The 22,697-nt window shown below is 45.5% G+C and overlaps 1 protein-coding gene across 13 annotated transcripts in view; it reads left to right on the forward strand.

Moving 5' to 3' along the window:
- KIF6 (kinesin family member 6) overlaps nt 1–22,697 on the forward strand; it is a 67,592-nt gene that overhangs the window by 23,920 nt on the left and 20,975 nt on the right. For 10 of the 13 annotated variants that reach the window (XR_015060331.1, XR_015060332.1, XR_015060333.1 and 7 more), the window contains exons 5-10: nt 530–639; nt 729–858; nt 1,117–1,323; nt 6,204–6,347; nt 6,567–6,653; nt 9,413–9,516. Coding sequence is in view for 10 of the 13 variants with exons in the window: in XM_085889381.1 (XP_085745507.1) it covers nt 530–639; nt 729–858; nt 1,117–1,323; nt 6,204–6,347; nt 6,567–6,653; nt 9,413–9,516 (782 nt within the window). In the remaining 3 variants the exon portion in view is untranslated. The remainder of the gene's footprint in view (nt 1–529; nt 640–728; nt 859–1,116; nt 1,324–6,203; nt 6,348–6,566; nt 6,654–9,412; nt 9,517–22,697) is intronic. The other 3 variants (XM_085889382.1, XM_085889383.1, XM_085889384.1) reach the window with 3 other exon arrangements.

Genomic DNA, 22,697 nt, shown 5'->3' on the forward strand with positions numbered 1-22,697 from the left:
TTGTGTGTGTGTGTGTGTGTGTGTGTGTGTGTGTGTGTGTGTGTGTGTACAATATATATATATATATATATATATATATATATATATATATATATATATATATATATATATATATATATATATATATATATATATATATATATATATATATATATATATATATATATATATATATATATATATATATATATAAACAGAATACAGAAATTCGAATTTTGGTAACATTTGTTTCATATTTGTCATTACGATATTTGTTTATTTCAGAAATCACTAAACTGGGGTTGTCTACCGGCGCATTTTTCAAACAAGAATGGGAACTGAATTTTTGTTAATCGTGATCCTCAACTTCAGTAAAATTGAGTTTATTTTACCATGTCTTTTCATTGCTAAAAATATGACAGATCTCTTTCTCTTTCATTTACAAACCAAGACTGTTTAAAACTGGACTGAAGGTGTTCTTAGTTTAAAACAAAAAATATTGCTGTTAATTATTTTATTACATTTGTATGATACGTAACTTTATTCAAAGGAAACAAGTCAAGTTTTCACGATGCACATTTCATATTTGGAAATATACAATGAAAATGGATATGATCTTCTTGATCCTCGACACGAAGTCTTGGGCCTTGAAAACATGCCGTGAGTGGTGAATATTACCCTTCAAATTTAAATTCATCACACAGAGTCACTTGCTTGTTTGTAATTTCCAAAAATGTATTGGCTTGCAGAAAGGTGGCATTGATGGAGGATATGGAGCAAAATATACATCTGAAGAATTTATCTCTTCATCAGGCGAGCAATGAGGAAGAAGCCCTGAACCTGTTATTCTTAGGAGACACCAACCGCATGGTAGCAGAGGTTAGTACAACGACTGCATTTTTAATAATAATCCCTAGTTTACTCCCATTACACCCATTCTCTGTCTGATTGAGTTTACTGTTGTGAATTCAAAGTTGATGAATCGGCATTGGGAGAAATAGCTTTGTTTATGTGGTCACTTGTAATTTAAAAAAAGAACTTTTGGAAAAGGTCGAAGCCAATGACGAATTATTGTAACTTAAAATTGTGATCAACTATAATAATTTATTTAATCTTAATTTATATTGCCCGAGTTAGACTCCAATGAACCAAGCATCCACACGCTCGCACTGCATCTTCACTGTGAACTTGGCGTCTCATGAACCCAGTTCTTCAACCATTCGCCATTCCAAGCTTCATTTGGTCGATCTTGCTGGCTCAGAACGTGTGGGCAAGATGGGACTCGGAGGACTACTTCTGACAGAAGCTAAATATATCAACTTGTCTTTGCACTTCCTTGAGCAGGTGAGGCGTTGTTGAGGCCTAAGTCACATTTGCTCTCCGGCGAGGATACGGCGGCCGTATGCCCTCTGAATTGACAGAAACGTGCGGCGGCCGCAGAGTTTCTGAGGTGGCCTCAGGGTGGCCCTACGCCGTATGGCTATATTTTACAGGCCGTAGGGTCGCCGTGGAATTATAACGCGGAGTTATAACTTTTTTCATTTCTACGTTCGCCGTAGCAATTCGACAAGCCGAAACAAAAGATCTGGTAAAAAAAAGAAAAAAAAAAAAGAACCTACTCGTTACCGTCCGTCTGGCCGCACGTTCGCCTTAGGGCCCCCCTGCGGGCACCTTGCGTCTGCCTTGAAAATTCTATGGCCGCCGCAGGAACGCCCTAAGGTCACCGTGCAACATCAAATCAAAGACGGTACGGCACCCCCACGTTTTCGGTCTCCACAATTTATAAGTACGCCGTGCGGCTACCCGAAAAATAAAAACATATGTGACTGCTACATTGTGTGACCATGGAAATACTGCGACCACCCTATAATTGCTAGTGGCCGTAGATTTTGTAGACCCTACGGCCGCCGTGCCAAATGTGACTTAGGCCTGAACCATTGCTGCAGAATGAGTGACAGAAATTCTAAACATGTTCAGATTATCAACCTGTATGGTTAGGGTTCTTCCTGCTGGGGTGAAAGCAATGGAAATATGTTAATGCTTTACTGCCCAGTTAAAGGTCCCAAATGTGTCCTATTCCTAAAATGTATCTAACTATCACGCTATCTGTGAGGCTATAGTGGCGTCTTATAATAACAAGTAAAAAGGATTCATCCAAGGTTACTGAAAAAAACGGTTAATTCACAGCGAGGAAAATATTGCTGCATGGAAAGATGAAGGAAGGATCCATTATAAATAGATCGTCTTAAGAATAGTATTCATGTGTTCATACGTTTGAGTAGGTCAGATTTACTCTTTTTTTTAGATGTTTGTAAGAAGTAAATCATCCTGTGAAACATGCTGTCAGGAGATGATGATGCATCAGCTTGACAGCAGAATTGGGTAAGATTGGTGTGTGAGACGACCTGCAGCTGGTGAGGCCAGGTGGAGGATTTGCAGTCACAAAAGGCACCCAGAAAGTGCTAAGTGCATTTAAAAGGAAGCATCACAGGCCGTTTGGCCAGCGGAATGTAGACTATGGCAGCGAGATGAACTGTAGAGCTTTGGGTGAGGGTGGAACACTTTTTCGAAGGGCCATCCCACAGAGGGGGACAGCCCAGAGGATGGAGCCACCCACAGGCAGTTGATGGCCAATGCCAGGATGTCGGGAAAGGCCGCCCACGAAGACGGTCCAGGAGGTGTGGAGGGCCTTGGCTACGCATTCGAGAGGGAGTTGGACCTTGGACCTACAGGAGAAGAGATCCTACCCTCTGCTTGGCTGCCATCTTCACGTCGCTGTTCTTCCTCTCGTTTTCTGCCCCGAACCACTCCTTGATTTGTATAAATATCATCATCATCCTGCTGCCATAACCATCTTGTGCCAGTCTGAAGTCCTTGCCTGTTCTGTTTCCCTTCATTGTACGAGTCCTGTATTTGGCACCAAGAGTTGGGGTTAGGCCTTATTTCTCTTGTATGTAAAATTGCATGTTCCTTTCTTTCCCATCAGTGTCTGTCAGCCGCCATATCTGTGCCATGAATTATTGATTGTTCTGTCTTCTCTTTATTCCGAATACTTTGTGACTAAACCCCCTTTTAGAATAAGAAAACGTTTAGATGTCTTTTGCGTACTGCACATTTCACTGCCAGGTGAAATGTCCTTCACTCACTGTTATCGGAACAATCATTAGGTAATCATAATATATAGCAATTGAATGAAATAACTTAAAAGATTGTTTTGGCATCTGTGGAGGCCTTTATTAGACGATCCGGCTCAGACGATCTGTATTAATGGACCCTCTGACGTGACAATATGAATGACGGCTCATGGTACATCTCTCTGACTTTTAGCATCAGATCTAATAATAATAATAACTAGAACTGCCGCTTGAAACCATGAGCAGTAATGCAGGGTAGCGAATGATGCCTGTTCGAATGACGATTCAATCCAATGATGATGCCATACCACGCCATCCATTTTAATGAAATGGTATCCTATGACGAAGCCATCCCACGCCACCTGTTCCAATGACAATGCTATCCCATTCCAACATTTTTATCAATCTGTATTTCTCATGGATAGTCAATCCCAAGAACTGTCACTTATAACTGCGAGCAGTGATTTCTATGTGGGCACATACAAAGCTGCGCATCATGAGGAGTAAAGTTTGATAAGTACTATGTCATAGTTTACATGGCTTGGCAGCCATATTGAATCAAAGTGAATAGCTTTAACAAAAATTCCTTGTCTGAAACCACTTAACCAAAGTTGTTTTAGTTATCAAGCTTGTATTGCCGGGGGTACTCAATGAAATATTCAAAGTTTCACATTGATCTGTTAACTGGTTTCAGGAGAAGATGATTTTTAAAGGATTTTATTTTCAATCTAATATGGTTACCCAACCACGTGACCTATGATATAAATTTAAAATCCAACAAAAACTGGGAGGTTGATCTCATTTGTAAAGTTTAGCATTGATCAGATAAGGTTAGTTTTTTATCCAATATGGCTGCCACACCACTTCACCGTTGACACAACAGTTATCACAATATATGCCACAAGGGTAGTTGATTATGTCTGTAAAATTTTGCATCGATCAGTGAAGCGGTTTCAGGGAAGTCGTTTTTTAAAAGATTTTTCCTTCAATCCAATATGGCTGCCAAACCACATCACCAACAATGTCATTAGATATAGCTTACGTTTCATTAGATATAGATTATTTTCTCGGAATTTCTGCGGGTTCAACTAGTAATCATAAATGGAAGGGGGGTGGGGGGGAGGGGGTGGTGAAAGGAAATACTGGGCCCACAGGACAACACTGAGGCTCCCAACTAAATAATATCTGACCTCATGTGCATATTAATCAAATAATTTTGATCGGAGGTCGTTTTGCCAATAGACAATGAAACGGTAGACCAAGAAGGAACCCGAAGAAGCACAAAGAGGGGTGCCACTCTTTCCCATCCATGTAACAACATAAATAAAGTTGTCTAAAAAGCAAAATAAAGATATATATATATACATATACATATACATATATATATATATATACATATACATATATATATATATACATATACATATATATATATACATATATATATACATATATATATATACATATACATATATATATATACATATATATACATATATATATATATATATATATATACATATATATATATATACATATATATATATATATATATATATATATATATATATATATATATATATATATATATATATATATATATATATATATATACATATACATATACATATACATATATATATATATATATATATATATATATATATATATATATATATATACATATACATATACATATACATATACATATATATATATATATATATATACATATACATATACATATATATACATATACATATACATATACATATACATATATATATATATATATATATATACATATATGTATATATATATATATATATATATATATATACATATATGTATATATATATATATATATACATATATGTATATGTATATTTATGTGTATATACATACACATCTACATATATATATATATATATATATATATATATATATATATATATATATATATATATATATGCTGTTCACCTCATGATGTTCTAAATACGAGGGGCAGTCAATAAGTAACTTCAAATGGCGATATAAATTTGAGAATGTAATGTGTGTAGTTGTAGACGAGATATGTTATATCTATGGGTCAGAGTCGTGTTTTTCCCGTTTTAGATCTGGCAACATTGAGCGTGTGACATCAGCAGAGCAGTTCCAAGATGGCGGCTCCCTTAGAAGCATGCACCAGGGAGGAGCAACATTCTGTCATCCGTTTATTCGGAAGTGAGGATGTGAATCCCAGTGAAATCCATCACAGAATGAAGATGCAACATGGTGACGCATGTTTATCGCTGCAGCAGGTGCATGACTGTGACGGGAAGTTTAAAAGTGGAGTTCTTTCAGTTTGGGTGTGAGTTGTCTTGGCACCCACTTTGCGGAACCCCAGCACGTTGTGAATGATCTGGTGTGCTGAACTATGGCTAATGTTCAATTGGGAGACCACTTCATCCAGCGTAATGCGATGGTTTTCCCTCAGCATGTGCTCAACTCCTGCAACCATTTCTGGTGTGTTGGCTGTGTGAAGCCGGCCCGAGCGAGCAGCATCTGCCACACTGTACACTCCACTTTTAAACTTCCTGTCCCAGTCATACACCTGCTGCAGCAATAAACATGCGTCACCGTATTGCATCTTCATTCTGCGATGGATTTCACTGAGATTCACGCTCTCACTTCCTAAGAAACGGATGACAGAATGTTGCTCCTCCCTGGTGCATGCTTCTAAAGGAGCCGCCATCTTGGAACTGCTCTGCTGACGTCACACGCTCAATGTTGCCAGATCTAAAACAGGCAAAACCTGACTCTTACCCATAGATATAACATATCTCGTCAACAACTACACACATTACGTTCTCGAATTTATATCGCCATTTTAAGGTTACTTATTGACCCTCGTATATTTCATTCCTTCACTCACTTCCCAAAACGTTTCTGTACTCTTTGTGTCTGTGTTGCATTCAACATATTTAGTACAGTTAAGCATGCTCAAACTTTACTTCCATTCACTGAAAACAAAAAGTAAAATCAATATATCTCAGTCGGTTCATTATTCAGGTCCAAAAGCATTGACAATATTTGCATGAAACTCTGCAGGTCATTACAGCACTGTCTGAGAAGAAACGGATACACATTCCATACAGGAACTCCATGATGACATCTGTGCTACGAGACAGCTTAGGAGGAAACTGCATGACCTCCATGATTGCCAACTTATCTGTCGAGAAGAGCAACATCGATGTATGCCCAAACACTGCTCTCGGTGTATGCTCAAGCTTGCATGTTATACAGCTCGTTTGTGCTGATGGGATGCAACTTACCAACATTGCAATGATGGGAGTCCAGAGAACATCTGAGTCGTAAATATTTTGGTTAAGAAAGCATCACTGTTTGGATAGTAACCTTGATTACCCATTGACACAACTCTTGAATGGAAATCTGACATTATTTAATTTTCAGGAGTCCATTTCTACATGTCGCTTTGCTCAGCGGGTAGCACTGATAAAGAACGAAGCCGTGATGAATGAGGCAATTGAACCAAAGTTGGTAAGATACAGAACATTACACAAAAAGGTTTTGAGCTGCATTTGCATTTATTTTTAGGGGAAAAAAACGTTTTTGATAAAATTTGGTTGGCTTTTTAGGTGTTCCCATCTGAACCCTTGGCTCATGATGCAGGGAACCCAGGTTCAAATCCCATATACCATCCATTGTCTCCGAATGTCCATGTAAAAGTACACTGATGTCTATGAATGTCTCCAACCTGCATATGATACATGTGCAAGCTTCTCTACGAGTCTGAGATTAAAAACACTCAATATTTTGATTAAATTGATGACTGCATGTTTCCATACAGTCTAATAAGGTTGAGATGATTGGCTGCTGAATGGCTGCTCAGCGATTGTGATAAATCTTAAATGTCATTGTACAGTTTGCAATGACTGTGAAATTTTCCGAATGTTTCAGAGTTATTGCACACTGTACAATGATATTGTTACAGCTGTGGAAATTCGCAATACACCATAAAGGGTCCTCAGGTGAGATATATCGATAAGTTCAAATGTAGTTAGCCCACACCCGTTGTTTAGGGGGAATATGTGTGATTCATCCGGGCTGCGACGCTTTGAGTTAGCCATTTTTCTTTTCTCTATCGTTATTTTGGATCCAACAACCTCAAACCAACCAACGACAACGGCAAAAAAGAAACCTGCGCTAGTGCGCGGGTTTGCGCACCCCTCTGCGGTGCCAAGGCTGGCACAGGAAGGGGGGCAGGGCAGCTCCCTCCCCATTGGTGGAGGCCTGGCGTGAGGCGGTCGGAGTGGGGGCACGCCCCCCTTCAAGAGCCTTCTGGAAACGCCTCAAAGGGAGGTGGAGCCGCGAACAGGACGGAGCCCCGCGCGGCGAAGGGCGGAGCCCCGCCTTACAAAAGGCAAACGGACGCGAGGCTCACTCTCTCTCTCTCTCTGATCGTGGCTCATGTTGGCTGTAGCTCTCTCCGAAAAAGGCACCAGCTCTCTCTCCAAAAAGGCTCGATCTCTGTCCAGCAAGGCTCGGTCTCTCTCCTTGGGTCTCGCTCTCCAAAGCGCTCCCTTCCTCCTCTCTCGTTCCCGCGCTCGTGGCCCGGCGTGGCCTGTTGGTGGAGACGCAGACGGGAGGTGCCGCAGTGCGGCCTGTGGTGGACCTGCGCATCCGAACGAGGGGTGCCGGAGAGGGTTCGCCGGCTGCGTGGGAGGCCGGAACCAGGCACGACCGCGCTGACGGTAGTAGGAGAGGAGGACTCGACGGTCCATGAGGGAAGTGACTTCTTTTCTTTTCTTTTCGGGCTTTTGTATGTGTGTTTGTGGCGCCAGTCTTGCAAAGTAAAACCTGTATAAGTGACTGTGCTGTAAATAATTGCCTTTTATTCTGTCGTAGTGCTTTCCTTTGTTCCTATTTGCCTGCTTTTGTTCCTATTTGCCTGCTTACGTGTGTGAAATAAAATTGCTTGCTTGTTGAACTGTTTCCCGTTTCGCTTCGTCCTTTCCTTTGTTGAATCTCCATCTTGCATCACGTAAGGGATTGATAGTGGGTTTAAAACACCCGGTAACCAATCTGAACCGTCAAGGTCGACGATAACTCTGCTCAGTTATCCCTGTAGCATGGAACGAGCCGCTTAAGCGGTTCGTGTCCGGAGTCGACCTGTGACGTGGTACAACCCCTCGGTAGGTTACCCGTGCGAGTCCTTAGGTATATCGACTTTTGGCGATTCACCCTATTTCGCCCGGGTAGAATGCGGACTGGGTTGTGGTGAGGTTAAACCCCCACCCGTGACTAGCTCCTTGGCGATAGTTCCAGGAGGGTCATGACTGAATTGTCCGTTCCGGTGGGCGACGCGTCGCGATTCGAGTTACCTGGCCGATCGCACGCCGGGCGGGCGAAATTCGTAACAATATAATTGTTGATGGAGTGGTGGTGAGGACACAAGGCTGCTATCCCGAAATTTTTGGGTTCAAATTTGACTGAAGACAACAGTATTGAGCATTTAATTCATAAGCTCCTGGAACGAGCCAGTCTTCAGGGAATTACAATGTCACTCTCAGATGGTCACTTAACTGTTTGAGTGCTGAATTTTACCTCTGCCACCAAGGGTTTACTTAAGTTTTGTTTTCACCCCTGTCTGTCTGTTTGTTTGTCTGTCTGTGAGCATGATATCTCAAAAAGTTGTGGATGAGTGATGACAAAAGTAGGCGGATGAGTTGGGTAGGTGACAAGAACAAGCCGATTCGATTTTGGTTCAGGTCCGGATGCAGATCCAGCCTATCAGTGGGATACAAAACGTAAACTATTCAGCCTGGTGGAGGTATGCGCTCTACCGAGTGCCATTGTAGTTCCAGTTTGCAATACGTTCCATATGCAAATAGCACGTTCCCTTGAGGCCACGACCGTGGCCAACAGCACACACACAGTTAAAAAGCCAGCTTGCTCACTCGTGGTCCTCACTAAGTACATAATCTGCATGGCTTGCCTGTGTGCTCTACAGATGGTTCAGTCCACACTTTGTACATTATTTTTTAATATCTTTGGGTGACTTGTAACAGACTTTAAAATGCTCCCTATGGAAAGGCATCGCCCATATCTCCCAACCAAATTGCTTATCACGTTATTTTATAACATGTTGTGGAATAACCTAGTAATGATGTGTTCATTACACAATACAGTTGATTCTACTTTTAGCTTGTGATGGAGAATTAATAGCTGTTTGATTGTTACCTAATGAAACACTGCTGCCCAATGGTTTTGATGACGTTGCAAATGCAATGTTTCAGGAAATTAAACTGCTGAAGCGAGAAGTGCAACAACTCAAAGATGAACTCAAACTGGTGACAGGAGAGCAGCACGTTGATAGCCTCAGCCAAGAGGACAAAGACAGGTCAGACTGAACAATATGTTTAAGAATTCAGCAGGTGAACTTCATGACATCAGAACTTATCATCCAACATATTGGATTAAAAAAACAAGCATACATAATAATAATAAAATTAACAATGAGCCCTTTACAAGGAATTTCAATGCAGGAGGCCATTCCACCCTTCAAAGAAAGTGTAATGGTTGCCAACATTTGTCGTTTTTCCATGCTCTATCTTTTTTTTTTAATGCAGGGCATTAAGCAGCATGTACCAGGCTAAGTCGATGCTATGACTCAGTTGAGGCCAGATTCTTAACCAATGAACCTCCCTGCCAGACTCAGAACAGACACTTTTAACCATTACACCACTAAGTTCTCATACATTATTATAATTAATAAATGCATTAGGATATTTTTGATATCTCACAAAAAGCAAACGTTGTTGAGATTATCACCATGCTCACATTTACAGGAAATGCTCATCACATTCAGACTCTCATTCATTCCACCTGTTTTCTTTCTCTTCTATTTGAAAATCACACAACTGATACAGCCGTGATTAAGTGTAGTTTTGTGAACTATCAAGAGATTTATAATCCATCGTACTTCGTTTATTACAGCGGATGAGCTCAGAATTGTTCAAATAATGAAAGAAGCGAGAAATTTGTCGCATACTGTATTTGATTACATGTAGAATCATATGAAAGCAAGACCCACTTTGGATCATGCCCCCCCCCCACAAAAATAGCATGACAATTTCAAAAATAGTGCCACTTTGCATCATGTTAAGACATGAAATCCCGGTGCACAGCCTCTTCAGTATAACAATGTTGTTAAAATGTCTTATTGGTTCACAAAAAATATTTTCACGAAAAAAATAAGTGACCACTATATTCGTTATTATCTTGCCAAAACGAAGTTTTTGCAAGATATGTTCGTCAGCTTGTATGTTTTTTAATTTTTTTTAATTTTTTTTTTTGTTTGTCTGTAATCACGTATAAAAAATTCTGCAGAGCACAGTTATCATTGGAACTTTTTGTAACTTCGCATATCAGAGGCCTATAGAGGTCCCTTTCAGCGCATAAAATTTTGAAGGTCAAGGTCAAAGGTCAAGGTCACTGTCATAAATCAGGGGAGTCGACGAAACCCTTATTTTTTGAGTAATTTTGATCGGATCGTCTTCAAACTTCATGGGAATATAGTTCATGCTCTGGCGCTCAGCTGATTAATTTTTGGTGGCGATTGGCCTTGACCTTCATATGTTTTTTTTTCGTCTGTAATCACGTATAAATCACTCTGCAGAGCACAGTTATCATTGGAAATTTTTGTAACTTCGCATATCAGAGGCCTATAGAGGTCCCTTTCAGCGCATAAAATTTTGAAGGTCAAGGTAAAAGGTCAAGGTCACTGTCACAAATCAGGGGAGTCGACGAAACCCTTATTTTTTGAGTAATTTTGATTGGATCGTCTTCAAACTTCATGGGAATATAGTTCAAGGTCTGGCGCTCAGCTGATTAATTTTTGGTGATTGGCCTTGACCTTCATGGTTAGCGCCTCAGGTCAAACATATTTGACCCCAAGGTCAAATTTTCAAGTTTTAGGAACCATATTGTGTAGTACCTCAAATTGAACACCTCAATGAGTGCTTTCTAGATAAGTCAAGCTTGAGACATTATGACGTCATTTGGTGACGTTATGAGGCAAAAGCATATTTTTCATGGTGACTCTAGAACGATTCTCATCGGAATCTCTCGTAGGCAGATATTCCTCAAGGAGTCGCTCCTGGTGGATAGCAGCTCTGTTCACCTCAGTGTGACCTTAAAGAAGTCAGACGTGGTCACCTTTTGGGAAGATACGGGTCTTTTTGGGGTTTTTTTTGTCTGTAATCACGTATCGATCACTCTGCAGAGGACAGTTATCATTGGAAATTTTTGTAAATTCGCATATCAGAGTCCTATAGAGGTCCCTTTCAGCGCATAAAATTTTCAAGGTCAAGGTCAAAGGTCAAGGTCACTTTGTCGCAAATCAGGGGAGTCGACGAAACCCTTATTTTTTTGAGTAATTTTGATCGGATCGTCTTCAAACTTCATGGGAATATAGTTCATGGTCTGGTTGTTGTGTCTGTCTGTCTGTCTGTCTGTCTATCTGTCTGTCTGTCTATCTGTCTATCTGTCTATCTGTCTGTCCCGAGCATAGCTCCGTGGGTTTTGATCCGATCCTGATAAAATTTTGGTGGGAGGTTTATATCATGATCTAGTTGTGATTTCCTGAGAATGGGCGTGGTGCGCCCATTATGGGCTGAGCCACGCCCAAAAAGCATGTGTTTTTAGGGGGTAGCCGATTTCAATTTGCATCTTCACTGAGGGGGTTTGTCGAATCTGACAGAGGTTTTGGTATTTGGTTCGCCCAATGGCACCAACATAGCCCCACGGAGCTCGATTTTTCATTTTCATCCCAAGGTCAAGGTCACAAGGTCACAAACTTAGAAAATTGCGAATTTTGACGTAAAAATTATCTTCTCCAAGGGGTTTGTCGAATCTGGCTGGGGTTTCGGTATTTGGTTAGCCCAATGGCACCTGCATAGCCCTATGGAGCTCGATTTTTCATTTTCGTCCCAAGTTCAAGGTCACAAGGTCACGAACTTAGAAAATTGCGAATTTTGACATAAAAATCCATCTTCTCTGAGGAGTTTGTCGAATCTGGCAGGGTTTCGGTATTTGTTCAGCCCAATGGCACCCCCACGGAGCTCGATTTTTCATTTTCGTCCCAAGGTCAAGGTCACAAGGTCATGAACTTAGAAAATTTCGAATTTTGACATAAAAATCATACGACCGCCCAAACTTTGAGAGCGAGGATGACAATATTTTTTATGGATAATCTTGAGGTCATTCCCCACCTAAAGTCTTCAAACCATTTTGCTCTATCTCGAACACCTTGCCCGTGGCGCCCCCTTCAAGTTTGTTTTTACGCTGATTTCATCAAAGTATGGATAATCCGAGGAGTGCGAAATGCCATATAGCTTATATGACGTTAAATTGTTCCTGGAATGTTCCAGAGGAAGTTTTGCACCAAAGGTCATAATCCTTGACCTTTGACCTTTAAAGTTCACAAAGGTCAAATTTTCAAAGTTGTGGGAATCGAACCGGGTTTTCGACCTTCTTCGACGAACTAACTCCAATAAGCTATAGCACGTATCCTGTTTCCTTATTTTAATGTCCACAACATTGTTTTGTGACCTTTAAAGGTTATGCAAAGGTCAAATTTTGAAAGTTGTTGAACGAAACCGGGTTTTCGACATTTTACAGCTAATAACCTGTCACTCGTACCACATCATGTTGATCATTTTTATAACTTGGTCAAACATTATCACATTGTCTCATCCTCGACTTCTGAAACAATCTACGTCGTCAAATACCGCTCGTGAACCATCGTTTTCTTCAGACTTGTTGAAACTTAAATTGATGTTTCAGAAGATAAACGAATGTACAGTTCTACATGTTATAGAAACATATTGCAAAATAGACTTGTTTGACATAAATCACCTTTTTACATCATGTAGTTGTGAAGGTATTCCGATGCATAGTTTCTGGACCAAAGTTTGTTCCACGTGATGTAAAGCCATAATTACAAGTTTTGTATGCAATATTACAAGACACTCATTATCATACCATCCTTGCAGGTCTACGTGACACCAATGTGCCTGAAACATTCGAGGATAAATATATATATATATATATATATATATATATATATATATATATATATATATATATATACATATATATATATATGTAGATATATATATATATGTAGATATATATATATATATATATATATATATATATATATATATATATATATATTGTTGTGGTTGACCAAATTCGCAAACCACCATTCAGGTCCCTTAGGTGAGATATCTCTGTAAGTATATGTGTAGTTAGGCCCAAACCCGTTGTTTAGAGGGAATAAATGTCATTCACTCGGGCTGCGACCCCTTTAGATAGCCGTTTTTCTTTTACTATCTTTATTTTGGACCAGTCGCCATTACTACCACCACCAACCATGTCTCAACAGCCATCACACAACAACCACCAACCACAACGCCGCTTCACAACAACAGCCACGACCTTTACCGTCACAACTCGCCACCATCGCATCACCACCATTCTTGCGCCACTTGTGGGCACCGATACTGGACTCGTGCAGGGCGCGCACCGAGCTGCGTGTTCAGAAACATCACAGACTTTCCGAAGAAAACGGATCAAAAACGACTCACGCCCACTTCTGTTCCGTCCTATCGGTGAGCGTGGGGCGATTTGGCCCCGCCTCCAGGGCGTTGGAGTGTGGTCGCTATATGCAAATTCATGGATCAAAAAGCATTCACGCCCACTTTTCCTCGGTCCAATGGGGAGCCAGTTAGAGGTGAAGGGTCGGAGGTAAAGGGTCAAAGGTGAAGGGGCGAAGCCACGGGGCATATAAGGGGCCGCGTTCGTCAGTCGAGTCAGTTGGGAGTTCGCGGAGCCAGGGAAGAGTTGGGACGTGTCAAGAGAGGAGACGGAGAGGGCGATCGGACGAAGCTGTGGAGAGGCGGCGGCGGCGAAGGCGGTTGAGGGGGTGCTCGCGTCAGATTCGGGGAACTGCGGAGGGAGAGGCCGGCGGCGCGACCGAGGTCGTGGTGGAGACGCTCGTCGCGGGACCCGAGACAGGGAGATATCCTCCATCCCCCGAGCATCAACAACCCCCCTCCTGTTTCCCCCCGCGCTGAGATAGTGCGACAAGGGGGCCCCTTTCCCACCCCCTACCAGACACTGTCCGCGAGGCCCGCGGAGTTGGGGTGCCACCGCCACTTTGCGTCTCATCGTCAGACGGGTAGGCCCGACGCGGTCTCGGCCCCAGGCCCGCCTACCCCCCTCATCCTTGAGGGTGGTCCTTTTCTTTTGCTTTGGGTATATGTGTTGTCGGCGCCGTCTGTGAAGTAAAATTGTATAAGTGTTGCCGTGTGCTCGGTAGTCGGATAGCTCTGCATTGTCTTCTCCTTTTACATTTGCTTTTGGTGTAATTGTATATGTGTGCTTTCCGTTCATCGCGAAATAAATGTGCTTATTGTTGAACTGTTTTCCCGTTTCGCTTCGTCTTTTCTTTCATTGAATCTCCATCTTGCTTCACGTAAAAAGGGTTGGTAGTGGGCTGAATACGCCCGATAATTAATCGAACCGTCGAGGCCGACGATAACACCGCTCGGTTATCCCGATAGTATGGAACGGGTCGCTTAAAGTGGCCCGTGTCCGAAGTCGACCTGCGGCGAGGTGCGATCGCCCGGTCTACCCTCCGTGTGGGTACTTAGGTAGGTCGAATTTGGCGAGCAACCCTATCCCACGCGGGGGGCCGATTGGCACGATCGTGGTGAGGCCGAAAGGTCCACCCATGACTGGTTCCCGGCGTTAGTCCGAGAGGGTCATGACTGGATTGTCCGTCCGGTGGGCGACGTGCCGCGATTCGAGTTACGTGGCCATTCGCACGCTGGCGGGCGCGAATCCGCAACACTGGTGTCAGGAGTGGGATATAAACTCATCGCCCTCCTCGCGGCACTGGTATCGGAGAACGGGAAAACGGGCTCTCCTGTCTCCAGCTAAATTCACGGGAATCGGTCCAGGGGTGAGAGGAGCGACCCCCGATTCCCTCCAAATTACGAGCGAGCTAAATTAACGCTTTACGAGAAGCAAGATGGCGTCTCAAGGCGAGCGGGAGCCGGGGGTATTAGAAATGGATGTAGAATGTGTAGAATCCATGGCTCAGGATGAAATCCCCATGCAGGAAATGTTGATTGTGCAGGAAATGTTGATTGTGCAGGAACATGAACTCCCCCAACTGAACCCAGAGCCCGAAATAGGTGCGGCAGCGGCCGTGGTGTATGACACCTCCCCTCCCCCTCTCCACCAAAACCCCCCGATCCTTGCTGAAATGGCTCACCCAAGCGCACCCGACATGGCCCAGCTATTCACCATGCTGGCAAAGATGAATGCGGATGCGCAACAAAGGAATGCGGAAATGAACGAAAAGATGGATACATTCACAAACGCAATAAAACGCATGAAAACTAAAATGGAAACAAACATGAAGGAAGAAACTAAAAAGCCGCGGGGTGAGACGCAGAACATGGGCCGATGCCTGCAGGCGGGCATGAAGGCCGTTAGCAGGGAGCTTAAAATGGCGACTCCACGTGTAGGAGCGAACGAGCTGGGAGGGGGTGCAACGGCTGACAGGCCCGCGGTGGAGGCGGGTGAAAAAATAATTCGGGGGGCGTGTTGGGCGAGGGTCGTGACAGAAAAAGTGACGGTAACCGAGAGGGACAAACTAATTGGGGTGACGGAGACGTGCACGAGGGCGATAAGGGAAGAGACGGAAATAATAGTTGAGACAAGGGAGGTAAAGGGTGAAGAGGTGACTGAGTTGGCAGAGACACGGGAGATGGGAACGATAGAGGGAAGACTACACGATGAAGACGGGGTAAGTGACGCACACACACACACGGAGGTAGTGGAGGACAATGGGGGTGAGCTCGCGGACTGGGTGGAGGCCCGGTGCGAGCAGCTGGATGGCCTCCTCCAGGAACGAGGGGAGGGAGTATTCCCCCTTGAGGCGAGTCACGACCAGGTGAGTTCGGTCGTGCTTTGCGAGGTTGAGGGGACGAGTGCTGTGGACAGGTGCACGGAGAGCTTGGGGGGTATAGAGGCCCCGGAGACCCTTGTGGGGACACGAATCCCCAGTGTGGTTGTCCCTGTGTGTGTGGTGCAAGGTGTGAGTGCGTCCCCATGTGTGGAAGCGACCCCGTGTGTGAGTGCGTCCCCGTGTGTGGAAGCGACCCCGTGTGCGAGTGGTGTGGTGGCGATTGTGCCGGAGTACGTGCTTCCCAGCACGCCGTGTGTAAAAGGGGCACCGCGAGTGGAAGAGGCCGGGTGTGTGAGTGAAACGGCCAGTATGAGTGAGGCACCGCGGATGAGTGCCCCCGCGTGTGTGAGTGAGGCACGGTGTATGAGTGAGGCACCGCGGATGAGTGCCCCCGCGTGTGTGAGTGAGGCACGGTGTATGAGTGAGGCACCGCGGGTGAGTGCCCCCGCGTGTGTGAGTGAGGGACGGTGTGTGGATGAGGCACCGCGGGTGAGTGCCCCCGCGTGTGTGAGTGGTGTGATTTGTGTGAGGGAAATGGCACGAGTGAGTGGAAGGCCGCGAGTGAGTGGAGCCACGTGTGCGAGGGAGATGGCATGCGTGAGTGAACGGCCGAGTGCAAGGGAGACCGTGTGTGTGAGAGAGCGGTATGTAAGGGAGATGTCGGTGGGCATGTGTGAACATGCAGCCGCGTCTCCCTGTGTGAGTTTAATGGTGAGGTGTGTTAGCGTCGTAACACGCGGGAGTGCGTGTGTCGAATGGCGACGACGGCGACATGTGAGGAAAGAAAGCCGAGTAGCGGCTGTAGTTGTTTCGGGGACCGTGCCGGGTTCACCCAGCATTGAGCACGAGGTCCGTGCTGTGCAACGCACGAGGCCCCCATGTGCTCGCTTGCGAGAATGAAGTCCCGGTCCGGAAACGCACGCGGTGGATTTGCCGATCCCGCGGACGGACAAAGTTTAGGCAGGATTATGGATTTGGACCGGACGGGTTCTCCACGCGATCGTGTGTGTTAAACCCCAACGGGCAAAGCACATGTGTTCGCGTGGGGAACCCCTCGAGACGTGGGGCTTGTGTTTTTTTATGCGCACGGTGACGCCATGGCTGCACGTGGGGTTGGAATCCGGCAGGAGGGGTATCCCTGCCGGATAGTACCGTCCAAGGAGGGACGAGGAACACGTGCAGCTGCATGACGTCACGGGCAGGTGCAAAGTGCGCGAGCTGTGAGTTGCCGCGCTGGTGCTGCGCATGTAAAAAAAAAAGAAAAAAAAAAAAAAAAAGCAAGCCTCACTTTCGGGTGCACAGGATTCCTGGGCAAGGGGTGGAAGACCCCCTTACCCAGGGCACAGGATGGAAACTAGTTAGGGGGAAGGGTTAGCTTAGCGAGACCGGCTCCATGGGGCAGGGGTAAGTCCTCATGGGGCCCGTGGAATGGATTAGTTAGAGGGATTGTTAGTCAGATTTAGGTTGGGAAATTGATTAATGGTATTATTTGGAGACAGTGACAGACTTGTGAATGTGTAGAGTTGACGTAGTTTAGCTACGTAGTGTTAAAAGGAACGTGCTTTAGTGTAAGGGACGACGTGGGAGCACGAGTTAGTTAGGGGATGTAGTTAGAAGGATGGCAGAGTTCAGCGGTGAATGTGTTGAAGAGTTGTTGGTGAGTGAAGTGGAAACGTGTGCTTGTTGAGTGAGTGAGGCCCGCGGGTCTGTGTGAGTGGAGCGAATGGGAAATGCATGGTGCGATGAGTGATTGGGGGGAGGAGTGACTCCCGCCCCAGGGACCCCGGGGTCAGTGTAGAGTGAGTTAGGGGGTTAGTTAAATTGAAAAATGGAGGTCGTGTTGTTGTTGGTGGGAGTGTAGGCTCGAAACCCGTTTGGAGGGGTGCAGGAGCCCTGTTGACGGGCTGGGAGCGTGGTGGCGAAAGGTGAGTATCGCTGAGTGGGTACCCCGGGCACCAGGCTAGTCGGCCGTAGTAGGCCAAGGGCCCATGGGGGGCCGGGATAGCGTAGTGGGCACGGGTGCGCCTGCTGGGTGCGGGGGCCCGGGGCGCCATTAGCCGCGTGGGCAGTGTTGTGGGCACGGGTGACCCTCGGAAAGGGGCCTGGGAAGCCAGCCTGCCACGTGTGCGTTTCAGGGGAGGTGCCATGGGGGGCACTCCCCGGTGTTTAGGGAGCTGGTAGGCTCGGAGGCAGTGTAGTGCCCGGGGGTGCCATCGTCGGAGAATCGGCAGAGGGTCGTGCCTGCCAAAGGGAGCCACGTGTCCCAGCCATGAGACCGTGTGAGGGCACGGAGAGAAAATTGGGGGGCGAGGCCCGAAATTGTAAGGACACCAACACAGGCGACGGGAATCTGGGTTGTTAGAACCAATAGTTTAAGCGCGAGGCGCTTGTTGAAAGCCCCGGGGTAGTTTAACAGTTAAATGGTTAGGGTAGATAGGAAGTGTACCCCTCCGCACCATCCATCCCCTCGCTCTCGTTGTGGGCCGCTGGACCCACTTTGGTTATAGATCGCTGAACTCTGGGGAGGCCATTCTGAGGCTTCGTTGGGCCTCGACACAGGACGCTAGCTCTCCCTTGTTCCCCTCCGGGAAGGGAACGTAGGGGTTGGGAGTAGGCTAGGTGACAGAATAGGTTAGCCGAACAAGGAGAGTACAGGGAGTTAGGGGACGATTTATAGTGGGGAAGTAAAAAAAAAAAATAATAATAATAATAATAAGAAAAAAATAAGTTGGTGCTAAATTGGGGTTTGGACAAATTAAGGGAGTGGGTATGGACAGTGACAGGCAAAGGCGATAGGTTGGGAGGGAGACCGTAGGGTAGGTCCGAGCCCGCCTTCCGAGTGGCCAGCACCACCGCACTCCCTCCACCAACCTCCACTGAACGGCGAAGGCTGGCCAGCTTCATCTGCTGGCTGCGTTGCTGCAAGGCAAAGGCCAGCCCACTTCATCGGCAGCTGTTGTTTTGCTGCAAGGCCTGTGCCGGCTGGATCGTCTGCAGCTGCTGTGCTGCAAGGCCTGTGCCGGCCGGATCGTCTGCAGCTGTTTTCTGCAAGGCCTGTGCCAGCCAGTTCGTCTGCCGGCTGTGTTTGCCTGCAGCGGCCTTCTTCTGCGGGCTGTTTTTGCCCGATCACCTTTGCCATGCCATGCCCACTGCCCCTGTTCACCAGCCCCGTTCAATTTTTGCTTTGCCCCCCCCCCCCTGTTCATTGCCATGTGCGCCAGGATCAAGGCAACAGTTTGCAAGCTGCAAGAACTGCCCTGTTGGCAGCTACAACACAGGCCTGCAGTGGCGGCCCGTGCACCATGTTTGTGTTCATCCCTCCATTCGTTGTGTTCATTGCGTGTGCCACTTGAGCTGGCACGGAGACTGCGTTTGTGCAGCCCATGCACCGTTGTGGTTCACTGCGTTCAGTTAAAAAGGGAAGGCCTTGGACTGCGAGTGAGCAGCCGGCCACGTTCCCCATCACCTGCATTGTTTGAGTCAGAGACTGCATGTGAGCAGCCTGGCTCCCTGCTAACTGCTTTCTTTTTGCAGAGTTCATTGATCCTGGGCCATGGTTTAGTGTAAAAATTGTAAGTTAAGGTAAGATGTACTGTAAATATGAGTGCGCCCCCGGCATGTCTGTCCGAGCGCCGGCAATTTTATTGAAGTCGTCCGTGTGAGTGAGTTTGTTTAGGTAGTTACTCAGCCCTCAGGTTATTTATTTTGGGGACACGAATACCATGAATGTCGCACTCAGGGATCCGTAGGTAAAATGTACTTGGGGAGAACTACACATGATGGCACACGAAGATTTGACGATTCGGGACGAGTCTGTAAAAAGTGGAGGGGGTAGTGTTGTGGTTGACCAAATTCGCAAACCACCATTCAGGTCCCTTCGGTGAGATATCTCTGTAAGTATATGTGTAGTTAGGCCCAAACCCGTTGTTTAGAGGGAATAAATGTCATTCACTCGGGCTGCGACCCCTTTAGATAGCCATTTTTCTTTTACTATCTTTATTTTGGACCAGCCGCCATTACGACCACCACCAACCACGTCTCAACAGCCATCACACAACAACCACCAACCACAACGCCGCTTCACAACAACAGCCACGACCTTTACCGTCACAAGTCGCCACCATCGCATCACCACCATTCTTGCGCCACTTGTGGGCACCGATACTGGACTCGTGCAGGGCGCGCACCGAGCAGCGTGTTCAGAAACATCACCATCTTTCTGAAGAAAACGGATCAAAAACGACTCACGCCCACTTCTGTTCCGTCCTATCGGTGAGCGTGGGGCGATTTGGCCCCGCCTCCAGGGCGTTGGAGTGTGGTCACTATATGCAAATTCATGGATCAAAAAGCATTCACGCCCACTTTTCCTCGGTCCAATGGGGAGCCAGTTAGAGGTGAAGGGTCAGAGGTAAAGGGTCAAAGGTGAAGGGGCGAAGCCACGGGGCATATAAGGGGCCGCGTTCGTCAGTCGAGTCAGTTGGGAGTTCGCGGAGCCAGTGAAGAGTTGGGACGAGTCAAGAGAGGAGACGGAGAGGGCGATCGGATGAAGCTGTGGAGAGGCGGCGGCGGCGAAGGCGGTTGAGGGGGTGCTCGCGTCAGATTCGGGGAACTGCGGAGGGAGAGGCCGGCGGCGCGACCGAGGTCGTGGTGGAGACGCTCGTCGCGCGACCCGAGACAGGGAGATATCCTCCATCCCCCGAGCATCAACAACCCCCCTCCTGTTTCCCCCCCGTGCTGAGATAGTGCGACAAGGGGGCCCCTTTCCCACCCCCTACCAGACACTGTCCGCGAGGCCCGCGGAGTTGGGGCGCCACCGCCACTTTGCGTCTCATCATCAGACGGGTAGGCCCGACGCGGTCTCGGCCCCAGGCCCGCCTACCCCCCTCATCCTTGAGGGTGGTCCTTTTCTTTTGCTTTGGGTATATGTGTTGTTGGCGCCGTCTGTGAAGTAAAATTGTATAAGTGTTGCCTTGTGCTCGGTAGTCGGATAGCTCTGCATTGTCTTCTTCTTTTATATTTGCTTTTTGTGTAATATTGTGTGTTTCTTCTCCTTTTACATTTGCTTTTTGTGTAATATTGTGTGTTTCTTCTCCTTTTACATTTGCTTTTGGTGTAATTGTATATGTGTGCTTTCCGTTCATCGCGAAATAAATGTGCTTATTGTTGAACTGTTTTCCCGTTTCGCTTCGTCTTTTCTTTCATTGAATCTCCATCTTGCTTCACGTAAAAAGGGTTGGTAGTGGGCTGAATACGCCCGATAATTAATCGAACCGTCGAGGCCGACGATAACACCGCTCGGTTATCCCGATAGTACGGAACGGGTCGCTTAAAGTGGCCCGTGTCCGAAGTCGACCTGCGGCGAGGTGCGATCGCCCGGTCTACCCTCCATGTGGGTACTTAGGTAGGTCGAATTTGGCGAGCAACCCTATCCCACGCGGGGGGCCAATTGGCACGATCGTGGTGAGGCCGAAAGGTCCACCCGTGACTGGTTCCCGGCGTTAGTCCGAGAGGGTCACGACTGGATTGTCCGTCCGGTGGGCGACGTGCCGCGATTCGAGTTACGTGGCCGTTCGCACGCTGGCGGGCGCGAATCCGCAACAATATATATTGTTGCGGGCTGGGGTCGGGTGGCGAGAACGACCACGAGGTGGGGCAAGTTACGTCGTCTCCCACCGGACTCCCGGAATTGTAGGCTGTCGCTCACAGATAATTCCGTGACACGGCGAGTCGCTTAACCGACCGTGGACGCCAATACCACAACCGCGTAGCGTAGAGTCTTCCTGCCAGGTGTAATCAGTTTACCTAATTAACCACATGGTTTCGACTTGAACCTTGAACATGCCCTTGACGCCTTGCCCAAACCGGATCACGACCATAACAACTACCAACTCCGGATCGGATGCAGCCGAGCAGAATTGCCAAGGATGTACCGGCTCGAATGAACAAATTATCGGGGATAAAGACCCGGCTAAACTTTGATCCGAACCATGCTGGACTAATGAAGGAAAGGACAAAAACGAACTGGGAACATATATATATATATATATATATATATATATATATATATATATATATATATATACATATATATATGTATATATATGTATATATATGTATATATATGTATATATATGTATGCATATGTATATATGTATATGTATATGTATATATGTATATGTATATGTGTATATATATATATATACATATGCATACATATATATACATATACATATACATATATATACATATATATATACATATGCATACATATATATATACATATGCATACATATATATACATATACATATATATACATATACATATACATATATACATATACATATACACATATACATATACATATATACATATACATATACATATATACATATGCATACATATATATATACATATACATATACATATACATATACATATACATATATATATACATATATATATATATATATATATATATATATATATATATATATATATATATATATATATATATATATATATATATATATATATA

This window comes from Eptatretus burgeri, chromosome 7 (genome assembly GCF_056783735.1).
Source record: "Eptatretus burgeri isolate ZD-2024b chromosome 7, Ebu_testis_v1, whole genome shotgun sequence".
Classification (NCBI taxonomy): Eukaryota; Metazoa; Chordata; class Myxini; order Myxiniformes; family Myxinidae; genus Eptatretus; species Eptatretus burgeri.